Source organism: Pituophis catenifer, unplaced genomic scaffold (assembly GCF_029215685.1).
Source record: "Pituophis catenifer annectens isolate HBS135680 unplaced genomic scaffold, rPitCat1.0.hap2 SCAF_2, whole genome shotgun sequence".
NCBI lineage: Eukaryota > Metazoa > Chordata > Lepidosauria > Squamata > Colubridae > Pituophis > Pituophis catenifer.
In genome coordinates this window covers 196,814,363-196,831,164 of record NW_027256882.1, presented here as the reverse complement: position 1 = coordinate 196,831,164, position 16,802 = coordinate 196,814,363, and the positions used below count along the sequence as shown (strand labels likewise).

General features: G+C 38.9%; 1 protein-coding gene across 1 annotated transcript in view; it reads right to left on the bottom strand.

Annotated features, from left to right (window-relative positions):
* The window catches only part of TEX15 (testis expressed 15, meiosis and synapsis associated), a 40,936-nt gene extending 24,427 nt beyond the window's left edge, over positions 1–16,509 (bottom strand). Inside the window, exons 1-3 of the mRNA XM_070935411.1 lie at positions 16,252–16,509; positions 8,769–8,892; positions 2,549–2,714 (exon numbers count right to left, since the gene is read on the bottom strand). Of these exons, the coding sequence (XP_070791512.1) occupies positions 2,549–2,714; positions 8,769–8,892; positions 16,252–16,509 (548 nt within the window). The remainder of the gene's footprint in view (positions 1–2,548; positions 2,715–8,768; positions 8,893–16,251) is intronic.
* Positions 16,510–16,802: the final 293 nt, after the last annotated feature.

Below are 16,802 nucleotides of genomic sequence, written 5' to 3'. Positions count from 1 at the left end.
AAAAATCTAGATAATTGACTGTATCCACACTGTAAGAGATTGTTCTGTTTGGAAGAACTTTCTCCAATTTTACCATGTTTCCCGAAAATAAGACCCTGTCTTATATTTTTTTGAACCACGAAATAAGTGGCTGGCCTTATTTTTGGGGAGGTCTTATTATTTTGGGGCACGTGGAGCAAAATGGGGCTTCTCTTGCTGTCTTATCCGATTTTCAGCTCTGCGTTTAAGTATTTTCGGGGAGGGCTCATTTTTGGGGGGAGGCTTATTTTAACGCATGCGCTCAAAAACACGATTGGGCTTATTATCAGGGGATGTCTTATTTTCGGGGAAACAGGGTAGTTATTTAGCCAATATCCTATGCCCAGTTTACAGGATCACTCTTGCACATGCTATATTCATTCTTTTACCCCTTCATAGCCGGAAAGTTTAATAATATCCCAATGCAAAAGCATCTCTATCCTTGTCAAGTGGGGAAAATAGAATCTATCTCCTATGTACTATTACATTGTTCTTTTTATAAGGCTTGGCAGGCTCTTGTAATTATGGCCCTATGGATTAATAACCATAATAGCTCTGAGTAGAATACTTTTTAACCAACAGATCACCTGAGATTTCCACAAATATCATGGATTCTACTCCATTGCTTTTTGATATTTAATAGTACAATAAACTTTTAAACTTTTCCAGACGTTCCATTAATGTATTTTTGGAGTATATTTTTTTAAGTACCATATTCTTTGGAGAATATTGTTTGGTTAACTTAAACAATGCTTTTTTGCTCTCCATATGGAAAACAACTGAATACCACTACTAATATTACTATTACATTCTGAATTTCAAGATAAAATGTCTTGCATGTTACAATACTCTACATTTATTAAACACTATAATTAACAGGAATTCTTCTCTTGATGAAGCTTGATGCCCAGAAAGTAGGGACAAGATAGTTAGAATAGAAATAGATTCCAGATGTGGTATTTGTGTGTTTTTAGTTCACTATTAGGAGTGATGATGCATTGCCAAGGTCATGTATTACCCAGGCAACTTAATTACCCTTCAGCCTAATTTTCTGTTTCTTTCATCTTAATTTCAAAGCAAATGATCTTCAGCAAGAATGATCTACACCTTCTCCAACAACCTAGAGTTAGTTCTTGACTTATGACTACAATTGGGACCAGAATTTTGATTGTTTGAGTGAAGGATCATTAAGAGAGACACTGATGTGACTAGTTCACTTAACAACTGCAGTCCCAGCACTCCTGATTGTAGTAATTAAGTGATTTCCTAGGTCTGTAAGCAGATGGAGTGAAAGAGCTGCCTGCTAAAGGATTTCAGCTCCCCTCCATCCCTACTGCTTGCAATCTTCTTTGCTGGCTTCCCCAGACTTTCTGGGGAAGATTACAAATGGCAATCACATGATTGCAAGGCACTTGGCAACTGGTCGTAAATGTGAATTGGTTGCCAAGCACCCAAAATGCATCACATACTTTTTTTGGGGGGGAGGGGAGGAAACATTTTATAAAGTCCAGAAGTGTTTTACAAGTCAGAAAGCATCCTTTCCAAGGCCATCATAACTTTGAATGGTCTTTAAATGACTAGGTAAGGAGGAAAATAGAATAGGTGACTCCATTCTACTTGTTGCTTTGCCTCCTGCTTGTTCCAACACTACTTACATTGGCATAAAACGTGCAATAAAAATTGAAAATCCTTGTGGTCTAATTCTGTTTTAGAAGGCATCCATAAACTATAGCTTGCTGCTATATTCCAATTTTCAAATTATAGCTTGTGCAAAAATAAGGAGTACATTCAAGCCCACACATTGCTTATATAATGCAGTACTTACTTATATAATATATGAAGATAAATTTTCAAAGCAAATTAGAGGTTTAGAGTTTGTAAATACATTAATACATTTCTGTGCTTTTAGTGCAGAAAACTTCATACCTCTCTCTCTCTCTCTCACACACACACACACACTGATAATAGAAGTGATAGAAATAAAATGCAATAAAGCAATAAACAGAAAAAGGTGATTTTATTGTGATTATATTTATCTGTGTTATAAACATAGAATGCCATAAATCTGCACAAAGAGTTTAGAGATTAGGGCTGATTTTAACACTAGGTTAGAGACCCAAGTAGAAATTAGACTGCCTACCAAACAAAGAATTTAATGTCTGATTTTACTCTGAAACTGGCCAAACTCAAGCAAAAATCCAGAATATTATCTGAAGTAAAGAGAGTCTTGATGAATAGCAACTGATTGAAGCCTAGTGTATGGTTTGTGACTGGAAGAAGGATTAGTTAATTGGGAACTCTGCTGAACTTGATTACATGTTATACTGTATGTGCATTTTTCCTCATAGAAACATGTAACACTGACAAATACGCCAGAGGAGACACCAGCTGAAAACCTCAATCAAGCAGGTTGAGCACTTTGGGCTGATCACTATCTCAATTTGTTGTGAAGATGCATGAGGAAAAATGGGCGAAAAGTCCACTCAGTAAAATTGTTAATGATCTATATTTTTATATTACAACAATTCACCTTTTTGCAATGAATTCTTCTTCCAAATCTTTATTATGAACCATCTCTATTTTATGAAATTGCCATAAAGATTCCAAATGGCACTGTATATCAAGGCAATTTTCATTCAGACGTTGTTTAATCTCATTATAGTCCCTCTGATTAGCAAGGCACTCTGTTAAAAAATCTAAACATAAAGAAAAGGAAACAAAAAATATAAAAAAATAAGTATTCTCACCATGGTAGAGTGTACTGTAATTCTACAAAGATAATTTTTAATGTTTCAAAATTAATAAGAGCCATGGTGGCACAGTGGTTTGTATTATAGGCTAACTTTGCCCACTGCCAGGAGTTCGATACTGACTGGTTCAAGGTTAACCCATCCTTCCAAGGTCGATAAAATGAGGACCCAGATTGTTGGGGGAAATATGCTGTCATTGCAAACCGTCCAGACAGTACTGTAAAGCATTATGGGGCATACATCTAAGTGCTATTGTTATTGTTAATTTGGAAAATTTCCAGAACAAATATTTTTCTAGCAATAAATGTTAGAAGGGGAAATAATAGAGAAATATCTTTATTATGATCTTTAAGATACATAATCTTATTTCAACTAAAGAAATTTGCAATGATTTCATCACTGGCTATATTTTTGCTTTTAATATGACATATACTTTCTATATTATAAGAACATGCATTTCAATTAAGGAACCTTCAGACTCTAGTTTGAAACTTGATTCTTTGTCAGCTAAGACCTTGCATTAAAAAAACCTTATTCTTATTATTCAAATTAAGTCTTCAGATACTTTTTGCAGGTGTAAGGTAGCCAAATTCAATCATATAAAATAACTTAATGTTTTTCTTAATGGGACCACACAGTCTCCAAACATAAATATTTACCTTTTCTGCTTCATATTGTTCCTTCTTTGATGGGAGTATTTTCAAATTTTAGCTGCTCCTATTTTTTCTGCACACAGAATGTTCCTTCTGTTTTATTCTTTAATTATGTTTTACCTTGTTCTTTGAATAAGCGTCTTTGCAATTAAAAAAACACAGTCCAATCCAGGCAAGGGCAAGGGCAAGACCATGGATAGAGACTCCAGTATTTGAATTAGGAACCTCGTAGTCCAAGTCCAAAATCAGACCAAAAAAACCCCAACTGAAGCAGGTAGCAACTACAACAGAATTACTATAGTACAATACGTCTGGATAGGTCTATGTAGAGAGTAAGGAAAATAATTTTGATGGAAATTTACAGGAACTGTTGCCTAGACAAAAGGGGCATGAAGCATTTTTTTAAAGTTCAGAACAAGGAAATAAAGTTCAGAATGGCTCAGGTAGAATGCTTTCCTGATTCACCAATGTATAAGAAGGGGAGGAGGTAGAACACATCAGACTTGTAAAATACTATTATTACAGCTAATAAATAACGTGAATTTATCCTTTCTGTGGAGATTTCTTGGTCTGCCCTATCCAATAGTACTGATAATATGGCTAGAATTTTTACTTGAAAAGTGTTTTCCTCTTTGGGTCAAACATGCCCTGGCAATAACTTTTTTTTACTATAATGTTGCCTTTATCTCGTCTACAGCCCATAAATAAGTTTATACGTACGCTGATGACACTCAGCTGTACAACTCCACCCCAGACCACGCCAATGATGCCCTTGAAGTGATGTCCCGGTGCCTGGAGGCCGTGTGGGTCTGGATGAGGAGAAACAGACTCCGACTCAACCCCTCCAAGACTGAGTGGCTGTGGCTTCCGGCGTCCCCATATAGCCAGCTGGTGCCATCGCTGGCTATTGGGGGCGAGTCATTGGCCCCCACGGAGAGGGCTCACAACTTGGGTGTCCTCCTGGACACACGGCTGTCTTTAGAAGAGCATATGACGGCCGTGGCCAGGGGGGCTTTTTATCAGGTGTGCCTGATACGCCAGTTGCGCCCCTTTCTGGATCAGGACTCCTTATGCACAGTCACACATGCCCTTGTCACGTCTCGCCTGGACTACTGCAATGCTCTCTACATGGGGCTCCCCTTGAGGAGCACCTGGAGGCTCCAGCTGGTCCAGAATGTGACCGTGCGGGTGATTATGGGAGCGACGTGGCGCTCCCATGTAACACCTCTCCTGCGCGAGCTGCACTGGCTCCCGGTGGTCTTCCAGGTGCGCTTTAAGGTGTTGGTTCTCATCTTTAAAGCACTCCATGGCTTAGGGCCAGGGTATCTACGAGACCGCCTGCTGCTACGGATAACCTCCCACCGGCCAATACGCTCTCAGAGAGGGCCTCCTCAGGGTGCTGTCAGTCAAGCAATGTCGGCTGGCAGCCCCCAAGGGGAGAGCCTTCTCTGTGGGGGCACCCGCTCTGTGGAATGAGCTACCTCCTGGAATATGACTGATCCCGGACCTCCGTACCTTCCGTAAGGCCCTGAAGACTTATTTATTCCAGCAAGCCTGCCTAGCCTAAATGGTTTTTAATGGGATTTTTAAATTTTACAGACTTGGGGTTTTAAATTGGGTGGCCGATTGATTTAATCTCTTTTAATTATCTTAACTTTTCTATTGTATGTATTTTAATTTTGGCTGTTCACCGTCCTGAGTCCCTTTGGGAGAAGGGCGGTATACAAATTAAATTAATAATAATAATAATAATAATAATAATAATAATAATAATAATAATAATAATAATACTTACGGGACCGCCTTCTGCTACCGACAGCCTCCCACCGGCCAGTACGCTCCCACAGGGCGGGGCTTCTCGGGATGCCGTCAGTCAGACAATGTCGACTGGCGACCCCCCGGGGGAGAGCCTTCTCAGTGGGGGCTCCTGCCTTTTGGAACGAGTTGCCCCCGGAGGTACGGAGGATCCCGGACTTGCGCACTTTCCGCCGTGCCCTGAAGTCTTTGTTATTCCAGCAAGCCGGGCTAGCCTAATTTTAACGGTTTTAAATTTTAAATTGGATTGAATGGGATGTTTTTAATTGTGAGCCAAAGTATTTAATCTGGTTTTAAATTGTTTTTAATTTTTGTATTTATGTATTTGATCATGCTGTTCACCGCCCTGAGTCCTTCGGGAGAAGGGCGGTATATAAATATAAATATAAATATAATAAATAAATAAATAAATAAATAAATAAATAAATAAATAAAGAAAGAAAGAAAGAAAGAAAGAAAGAAAGAAAGAAAGAAAGAAAGAAAGAAAGAAAGAAAGAAAAATAAATGAGGCCCAAAGCCAGGTGGGTGATTTTGGGCCAGTCTCTAGGCAAGATTAATTCTATAATCTTGTCAAGAAAACCGCAGAGACTAATCCAGGCACCAAAACACCACCACTATACACTTTCCTCCAGTCAACTCAATTCTTGGTAACTAGACAGGCCTATCTATGTTAGTCTCTTTCTGTCTGGAGAGAGATGATTTACCATTAAATTTTTCTGGTAATAAAGAAAAAAATAAGAAAAAGATTTTTCAATCTCAGTCTAGCATATAGTTCTGCAATTTCCCAATAGTTCTCCTTCAAATTACTAACCTGATACGAATCTTTTTTAAAAATTTTTTTACAACAGACAACATCAGCTATGTGCTGCTACCTGCTCTGGACTCAAGTCTCTTTATTTACTGGGATATGAAAAGTAAAGACGTGACTATTTATTTTATTGATTGATTTCTACCACCTTATTGTAGTTAATTCAAGGTGACATATATACTTAATGTTGCCACCTATTTTACTCACAACCACCATCCTATAAGGCAGAAAGGACCAAAGTCAACAAGCCAGCTGTAATGCTCAAAGGAGGACTAAATACAACAATCTCCCAATTTCTAGCCTAGCATCTTATCCAATACACTAAACTGGCTTTCTTACATTCAATATAAGGATAGACTTAGCAGAAGCTTACATCAGAAAGCCTACTGAAAACAGTATTTTCACAATGCTTAGAATTGAAAGCAATGTCAAACAAGGAAAAATCCATACTTCATCATTTTTATTTTTTTAAAAAAACACCTGTTCGAAACAGCCTTGAGTTAATTTAGGATGGGGGGAATCCTTGAACATGAGAGATCTATGATTTCATACCGCTTCTGCAGGTTTTTCAGAGGTGGACAATCACTGCTCAGAATTTAATTAGATTTACTGCACACTGGAGAGGGTTGGATTAGATTACTCTTGTATATTTTCCAATTCCACAATTCTATGATTCTAGAGTAAAAGACTAGACCAGTGATGGCAAAGCTTTTAGATACCAAGTGCCCAAATTGTGCATGTGCGTGCATGCCCAAAATGAAAGGTGCATGTGCAAATGTGCGCATGTGCATGTAGGAACATGCACATGCACAGACATGCACAGCAGAGACCCGAAAACCAGCTGGCCGGCGGAAGGCAGGGCAACACCGGCAGTGCAGCAAGAGGTAAGATCTTTTTCTTTCGTGACCTTCTGTTTCGTCGTTTGCAAAGATACAGAAACTCACGAAAGAAACATCACGTAGATCTGACCTGGGGCAATGGTGTGCGTGCCAGCAGAGAGGGCTCTGAGTGCCACCTCTGGCATGCGTGCCATAGGTTCGCCATCACAGGAGTAGACCGATGTTCCTCAAATTTGGCAACAGTGAGCAGATAGTGATCTTAGTAGTAAAAAACTGAATACAACTGAAAATATATATGTCGAATAAAATCACTCCTATGTCTACAAAATACAAGTAGTCCTCATTTAGTGCCTATAATTGGGACTGGTTAAGCGGTCGTTAAATGAAAATCATGTGAGTACAACTGTGTTTAGGATTTTATTTCAGCATTCCTTTGCTTTGCAGCATCAGAAGGATTCAATTCCAATAGCTGGGTGAGCCTAAATGGCAAGGAAGGTTTTTGGAACTTGACTCATGATGAAGTCAAGTAGAAGACAAATCCTATAAACCCTTTTCCTCCACTCCTTCCAAGCACTTTGCAACAGACACCTCAGTGCTGAGATAATTAGCAAGAATTTAATTGATGTTTGTGTTTACATTCATTGGAAAGGATTATAAAGGAGTAAGCAGGCACACAATGGGGAATACACATCAAAATGAATGAAGTGGCACCAGTTAGCCAGTTTATTTGCCTAGCCTGCTCGAGCCTGTGAGTCACTAATTACTTAGGAAACAAAGAAAAGCCTTTAGTGTGAAAGTGATTAAAGTCTTATCAATTATAGGCAGCAACTGCCAATTGACTAAGTAAGGCAGGGGTGTCAAATTCAATTTCATTGAGGGCCACATCAGGGCTATGGTTGATTTCGGGGGGAGAGGGGGCTGGGAGGGGGTGTGCCCAGCTTGATGCAACCTCCCAAACTGCTGCCATGTTTCCTCTTCGCATTGGGTAGACCAGGCTGAAGCCATGTTGACCTGATCTTTCCTCTTCGCATTGGGTAGACCAGGACGGTCCCGTGGCCCGCATCCGACCACATCGCGGGCTGGATCCGGACCGTGGGCCTTGAGTTGGACACCCCTGAAGTAAGGTCACAGAGTTGAGCTTGTTAACTTATGGTTAGCAATTTTAGACAAACAGTGGTATACAGGTAATCCTCGATTTACAACAACAATTGAGCCCAAAATTTCTATTGCTAAGCAAGACATTTGTTAAGTGAGTTTTCCTCTATTTTACGACCTTTCTTTCCACAGTTGTTAAGTGAATCATTGCAGTTTTTAGGTTAGTAACACAGTTGTTAAGTGAATCTGGTTTTCCATTGACTTAGCTTGTCAGAAGGTCGTGAAAATGGATATGACTCTGGGACACTGCAACTGTCATAAAAACGAACCAGTTGCTAAGCATCTGAATTTTGATCATATGACCATCGGAATGTTGCAACCGTCGTGTAAAAAATGGTCATGTCATTTTTTTCAGTGCCATTGTAACTTCAAACAGCCACTAAACGAATGGCTGTAAGTCGAGGAACGACTTGTACTGCAGAAAAAAGCTGCTCAAGAAAAGAGTCCAAAAGGACCACATGTACTAAATGATTGTCATGGTGAATATGTGACTTAGAAATACATATTGAGAAGGTTGTAAATTGATGAAGTTACTTTTTCATCACCATCGTAATTGAAAATGGTCACTGTCTAAGGCAGTCGCTAAATGAGGATTAGTATAGTGTCTAAACATGGCACAATTTCTGCTATAAAGATTAATTTTCTTAACATTAGCCAACTCAAAGCATGATACATCATACTGTAATATAGTTTATAAATGGAATTGTGTATGTTGCTTTGTTTACTGTACCTTTATCAGGAGGTTTTTTAGGAATTGTAAATTTTTTCAGACAATTTTGATCCACCAAAAATAATCCCTTTATATTTTTCCTTATTACTTCCAACTTTGGTTCCATTTCTATTTTGTTTTCAACCTAAATTAAGGACAAAAAGGAGAAACTGCATCAAATTGTATGCTTAATTGATTTCTTTTAAAATATGTTTAATTGCTTTGCTTTTGAATTGTGTTCCATCTTTCTCAATTGTTTCCAGTTTTAATCCAAACTAATCCAAAAACACTTAGTTTTCCTTTTTTGTAATATCACAAATCACAACCAGATAGCTATAATTACAGTGGGCATCAGTTAAATCTGTTTCAAATTCAAAATCAAATTATAATGCTTCAGTATAATTGTACTTTAAGTTAAGAAGAATAAGATTTCAGCCATACATTTTATTCATTTAATAACTGTACTGAGCTAAAGGATTTGTGAAGGTACCTATATTAACCAGTCACTAGAGGGAGATAAAGTACATGCTTATCAATCAGAATATAATAATAATAAAAAAAGTATGAAGTACAAACATAATTTGAATACATGAAAAGAGTAAGTAAAAAGGAACATTAGGACAGGAATGGTAGGCATGCTGGTGCACTTATGTACGCCCCTTACTTTGCATTCTTCTTTCTATCCAGTTTTTTCTCCAGTATCACAGCTTTTAGGCTATAAATTTGTGGACAAAACATTATTATACTATAAAAACATTATTAGAGGCTTTAAGGATGAAGTGTAAGGAATAATTTGTCAACTCTGAAGTGAACCTGGCTAAACCCATCTCGTGCTCCCTCAAAGTTGTCATGGTGCCTGAAAAAGAAGGGGAGGGGGGGAGTAGATAGCCCAGCTTACAGTCAAAATAAAAAGGTTTCCTATGGGAATCAAGTTCAACATAACAGGTGGCTGGTAAAGGAGGAGAGAAGCCTGCCAGCTGTATTCATTGGACCATGTGACGTGGCATCCATCTGCAATTTTTTTAAAACTGTCACTTCTATCTTCAAGGCTACCATACCTGTTGCAGATAATTGTTATGAAGCGTTTATTTTTTAATGAAAGCACTGCACAACTTTATTAATAAGTGCAAAAAAAATTATGAATTCTTTATTGCATTGGGGCAGGGAAATGGATGTTTGAAATGAATTTGAAAGAGAAATAGTAGGGGGGAAATAAAACTGGGCGGAATGTGAAAAGGTTAATGAAACAGGAAAGGGAAAAAACCCTCTAGGCTCTTCATGTGTAAAGGAAAACTGTGGTGTGATGGGAAAGGGGACAAACCAAAGATGTGCTGCGCTTTGAGCTTGCCAGAATAGCTATTCAATCCGAGGAATATATTTGAGCTAAGAAGGTGACAGCAGAGTGTTCTAGAACAGGGGTCCCCAATCCCTGGTCCATGGACTGGTAATGGTCCATGGCCTGCTAGGAACTGAGTCAGGTAAGCAGTGAGCAAAGCTTCATCTGTGTATGCGTGGGATCTAGATTGTGTGCAAAACTATCCCCCCCACCCCGGTCCATAAAAAAATTGTCTCCCACAAAACAGGCCCCTAGTGCCAGGAAGGTTGGGGACCATTGCTCTAGAACAAACATGCTACTTGAAAGCTACTTCGAAGCTTGCAATCCAACACATTCTTAAGACAAAGTTATGGCCATAATTCCTGTTTCACTGAGTTAGAACTCCAGAAAAATGGGATCCAGGGTCAGAGGGGATTCACCATCTATGATATGAATTTTCTGGAGTCCTTATCTGCAATAAGAGAAAAGTGGCCCCTCCCCTTAGTCAGCATCCTTTCAAAACTATTTACCTCTAGTCTGTGAATATAATCCTCACCCACCCTTCAGATAATTACTTGAGGATAAAAACTACTCCTCTTAAATAGGATATTAGGGGGTTGGACTAGAAGACCTCCAAGGTCCCTTCCATCTCTGTTATTCTATTCTATTCTATACTAATTCTTTGAGATTGTGAAGAAAGGATACTGCTATGTTAGCAGAAGTAAAGAAATAACTGAGCATTTTCTTATCATTATGGCAGGACTGAAAATGTAAGGAATGCAAAAAACTCTGAGAATTTGAAAAATGGAAGGGCAAGGAAATGAACAATATCAGGATATATAAGAGAGAGAACTTGGTGGCCTCTGTGAAAAAATCAACTAGCAATGTGTTAACAATTATGACATTTGTATCCCTAAGGCAAACCAACTTGCATCTTGTGTAATCAGTTCCTACAAAGTTATTCCTGTAAAGTTTTAACAGTGTATAAACTGCTCCTCTGAGTAAATCAGAAATAGACTACAACAGCTCTTCCATGCCCCAAACACTATACTACCAGAAAAAGAAATAAGAGATAAATGGTCTCAAATATGAGGCTTGTGCGCCTTCTAAAGAGTGTGCATGGGAGTGGGGGCAGTTTCAGAAGTGAACAAATAAAATACTTCCTTTATCTCTATATATAAAAGCGACTCATCATGAAATCTCCAGAACAGTAAAGCCTACAAACTTGAAATTTGGCACGTACATTCCTCTTGGCTTCTAGGTGCTTGCTAAGAAATTTTTTTTCGAAATGACTATCAGATCATTAGTATTTCATACACAGTATATTCATATACAGTATATTAACACGCTCTGATGCTAAGGAGTTAGACATTCTACTCCCCCCTTACCACCTGAAAAGTTCCAACTGCCACTTGCCTCACATTCCATTACCTCAGGTCAAACTGGCAGACGTTCCACTCCTTCACTCAGGAGCGGTCTGGGGCTCCTTACAGTCGGTAGCTCACCAAAATGTCTACACCTTTCACCTATGGAACTGCTTCCGAACTCAAGGCGATGGGAGAGATATTTTCCCTTATGTGTTTCAATCACCGACCACCACTGAGCCAACGGATTGTGAACCGAATTTCCCCTGCATAGTGTCCCAGCCCCAACTCACTTCTTACACTGACCTCCTCAGTTCAGATGAATCTGTCCCTTCTACTGTAACACCAGTTAAAGGGAAAAGAGTGTCTTTCTGCTGTCCAAAAGTACAACGGATGCTTCAAAATGATGTCTTTTGGAGCCAGAGAAGTGAAGGAGGGAAATTTTATGCCAGCATTCAAAGTGCAGGGGCAAGTCTACCACAGGATAGGGAGTATCATGGTGAGGCCTAAGCAGAAGCCTTCATTTCTCCAGATATACTTTGTTGGTGATGATGACAATGAGAGTCTGTCAAGACCATGGGGATGCTACAATGGTCGTAATCATGAAAAATGGTCAAAAGTAGCAAAGCATGGGTATCCAGCTAGTCCCCAGATATAGGTAAAAGTAAAGGTTTTTCCCTGTCCAGTTGTGTCTGACTCTAGGGGACAGTGTTCATCTCTGTTTCTTAGCAAAGAGAGCCAGCATTGTCTGAAGACATTTCCATGGTTATGTGGCCAGCATGACTATACGACAAGGTGCATGGAACCCTGTTCCTTTCCACCTAAGTGGTACCCATTTATCTACTCAAATTTGCATGCTTTCAAACTGCTAGGTGGGCAGAAACTGGAGCAAGCAATGGGAGCTCACCCTGTTGCGTGGTGTTCATGTATCAAACTCAGGACGTCAGCTTTCCTGCTAACAAGCTCAGCGTGTTTAACCGCTGAGCCATTGTGCCCCCTCCTCATTATGTGTCATACAGCAAATCTTAATTTTTTATAACTTTACAGCGCTGATGAGTAGTCAGTTCAGAAATTGATCCATCCCTCTATAATACACTCAAGGGTTTTTTGTTTTAGCATAAGAGCATGCAGGTTCCCCTACCATAATTTCTCTACCATGTTTATTTCTCAATTACTGAAGGGTTGAAAAGATTAATTTCCTTTACTTTTGAAGAGGGTGTTTTTAAACACAGTTTAACATATACATCCACAGTTTAAATTTACATCTAGAATATGCAGAAATTGCCAACTTTCATACTTAGGCATCTAGTCATGCATATTTGCTTTTAAAGAAAAAAATGAATTCTTTTGGTTGAAAAAACTGACAGAAAGGTATATCATATAGCAGAGAGCAACTTTTTAAAGTCAATGATTCAAATATCTAAACACTCTGCTTTATGATATGCTTTTCAGTCTATTTTCAGTCTTCGAACCCTACCATTCTGAACAATATTGGCAATGGCATCACCAGAGTTCTAGTCCAAGTCACAGAGCAGAAGTGGAAGTTTAGCTGCCCACATCTTAGTACCTCTACTATGGTGTTTTGTGAAGGATATTTCCAAAGCCAAACGTTATCACTGAAAATAAGGATGATGTGAACTAGGATGATCCAAATGTTCAGGTACATACTATCAGGATACAGGTAATATTTAACACAACTTTGCCTCTTTTCATTGCTAAAAGCGCTTTCTCCAACTACATCACTGATGTTTACAAATTCACATTGTTGAACTTATAAATTTGCCCATCCCAGGAAAGAAATCCCCATATCTATGATACTACCCCAGTTTGCTTTTCCCATTCTGTGTTATCGTCCCATCCATTAACATTTTCATTCCCTCTTCCCAAAGCAGGAAGAGTGTGAGAACATCTCTTCCTACAAATCTTATTAAAAAGCATTAAGTTGTGAGCTGCAGTTCACTTCATCAGATACATAGATGAGTAATACAGCTTTCTTCCTGTAATTCCCTCCTACATTAGGACAAGTACAATGCATCCCTGCCTTGGGGTTTTCAGGTCTTGAACTGTTTACCATTTTAAAAGTTAAGCCTACAATGTAACTAACTTTTCACTAAACACACAAAGGCTTCTATTATGCTCTGATTATTAAGATGCCATATAGATGAGCAAGGGGTACTCTTCATTACAGTCAATAAATCAGTTGCTATTTAATAAATTTAAGCTTCCCACTCATCTTCTGAATATTAGAATAGAGCAAATAACATATATATCTAATGTAAATAGAATATTATGAATTTTCTACTACTAACATCCTTGAAAAGTACATTAAACCATCATTTGAAAAACCTATCTAGCTTCTGGATTTTCTCTAGTTAGTTAATATAGATGAAGAATTCATTGCATTATTCCATCCTAATACTGTTCTTCAATTCCATCACACTTTCTTATCAAACTAAATTGGAAACACTTATTCAGGAATGGGCAAACTATTCTTTCATACATTAGGAAATCTAATCTTCAAACAACCTCAACCAGAACATCTAATAGTGAGTGATGCTGAGCAGCAATATTGAGAAAAACAAAAATTATCTACCATGAACTATATTCAATAAATGTAAAGGGAATAATGAAAATATGCATTAATGAAACCTCAACTGAGAATCTCATAATGCTAGAAAAACAGAATTTTCTGCTCTGAAGTAGTATAATAATCACTTCATAGTGTGAAACTCATTGTAATTTAAATGAATCAATAGCTGTGAGTTAATTATATAAGTATCATTTACCAGCTATTATAAAAGTTTCATAATACATAACATAAAACTACATAGCATGTTTAAAGCTTGCTTACATAAACATTCATTTATTAAAATTCTACTATTAGTTCAACCACATCATCTATTCATTTATTAGAATTCTACTATGAATTCAGCCACATTTGTCCTTGTTAAGAAGTGTTAATTTTCCTAATGAATTGTACAATTAAAGGGCTATATGATCTACATTTATTTCTGAGTGTCCTAAAAGGCAATCTGATAATTTGAGTCTCTTATTAAATAGGATATAAAATGAAGCAATTTTTGTAAAAAAGTATTATTTAAAAGTTGTGCAATGTGCTTCCAGTACTTTTTATAACATCCACTAGCAATTAAAAATTGTGTTCAGATCTATTTACTATTCCTCAGATTAATTTTCAGTATTAGTATAGTAAACTATTAAACTAGCAAACAGAATAGTAAACTATTCTGAAGGGGCATAATGAATAATGCTAGCTGCAAAAGTCATAGCCAAACATAAGCAATATTAAAATCTAATCCCTTCCCTTTCTTATCAACAAAGAATTGTCGATAATTCCTTTATAGGTGATTTGATATAAGCCTCATGGAATTGAAAGATATTAAATATATTGCAATCAAATACAGTATCTTTTGGCTTATATTACCTTGTTTGTAGACTTGTAGTAGAAATTAGACCATGGCAAGCTTTAAAAGAGAGCTTACAGGGCTTGTTAAGCTCTATTCTAAATTCATTTTAGAATAAATATTACTGACTTCAAAGAATTTAATTTCAAATATATTCCGTCTTATTTGTTTCACTTGTTATTAAAACTATCCGCATTCACAATATCCTCAAAAAGAGGGATAGGAGAGGGTGCAAGTTTGTTGTTTGCTTGATTTCAATATTGAGAATCTTTTGAAAAGAAGTATTTTTCATAGGAATAACTAGGTAAAAATGTTTAAAGAATACTTCAATTCAATTCAATTCAATTCAATTCAATTCAATTCAATTCAATTCAATTTATATGCCGCCCCTCTCCGAAGACCCAGGGCAGCTACTTAAACAATAACTTCTATTATCTAAACTTCAATGAATATATTTGCCTTCCAGTTAAACTATTTTATACTTTAACAAAAGAGGCTTAATACTTAAGTTATTAATATATAATTTAAAGCTTTAAGTACTTGCTAACAATCCACTGATAATCTGATATTTACTGCAGCATATTTCTACATAGCTGTTCCTGCAAATGTCTAACATAAAAGCAAGGAACAGAGACCTCAATCTGTATAGATGGGCGACATTTAGATTTTAATCTCTTCAATGCACACAAACAAATAAGGTATCTCTAAATAGGATTGAACAGATGCACCACTCAAGGTTAAAACCAATCATACAAACCAGGAACTAGAGAAAAAGTAGTAAAGTACTAGTTATAATGAGTACTAAATGTTCCTATTGTGAAAACAGCTGGGGACACGGGGCAAGAAGAGAAACTTGGATTTATAGGAGGGCAAGTGCAGATTGTCAGCTCGTTAAATCGCCTCAGTCCCAAAACCTACTGTACTAAAACACCGGATTCACAACCAAAAGGGCGAAGGGGGTCTGTAACGAATTGTTAACGTCTATTTGCCGCATTAACGAAATGGAACCTTCCCTTTCAAACTACACTCGCGCACTTCCAACGGCTCAGCAACGAGCAACGCTATGGAGAACGGGGCGGGGGGGGGTTGTCATTGCTTTCAAGCCCTCCTTTAACTTTAAAAGACACCTGGAGTTTAACCGCTTGCTGGACTGAGCGGAGTCCAGGAACACTCGCTTATTTTGGCCCCGAACAGAGAAACGAGTCCAACCCCCGGTCTCCGTCTCGGCTGCAAGCGGCGAGCCTCTCGCCTCAAGCGGGACAACAGTGCCGGCACTGAAACTTTACTTGGGAACGAGGACAACCGGGATCCGATAGGGAGCAACGAGTAACTTTTCCAAGGTACAAGGATCCAACGATCCTGGGAACCGCGCACGGAAGGACTTTCGCCCCCTCCGCCCCCACCCCGAGTAAAAGCGAAGGAATAATCAGCTGGTCACTCACGATCGATCCGTGACCACTAGCATCCTCCCGCCTACGTAAAGCGTCTTCAGAACTCCCCTTGGATTCGCCTCCATCGCGCTCCCTGCAGCACTCTTCTTGCCGCCGCGCCAGGCTGGGCTCTGGGATCCCCGTCGGAGCAGCGCATCCAAGAAGCCGCTTGGGCGCCCATTGCCTCGGGCGAACGTTAAGCTCCTGCTGCTGACGCGCCACCGCCACCATCGCGCCAACTGCAGCGCCAGCCCCGAGCGCAGCCCTCTATAGGCTCTTCAGGATCAGGGCGGGGCGGAGCCCAAGCCAAGCGTCTTACCGCTCTCAGTGGAGGCGGGATCTTTTCCGGCCCAGCTGTTTAATCCTCCTCTCTTCGGGAAAGGACCTGTGGTTTACGTGACGGGCTGGGCTCCCACTTGTAGCACGCGAAGTTTCTTTTTCGCCGTACAATTCAGGTGTGACAAACTGGCGGCCCGCGGAGGCCACGCCCACCCCGGCTCCGCAAAGGCAAAAAACGTCGCGGT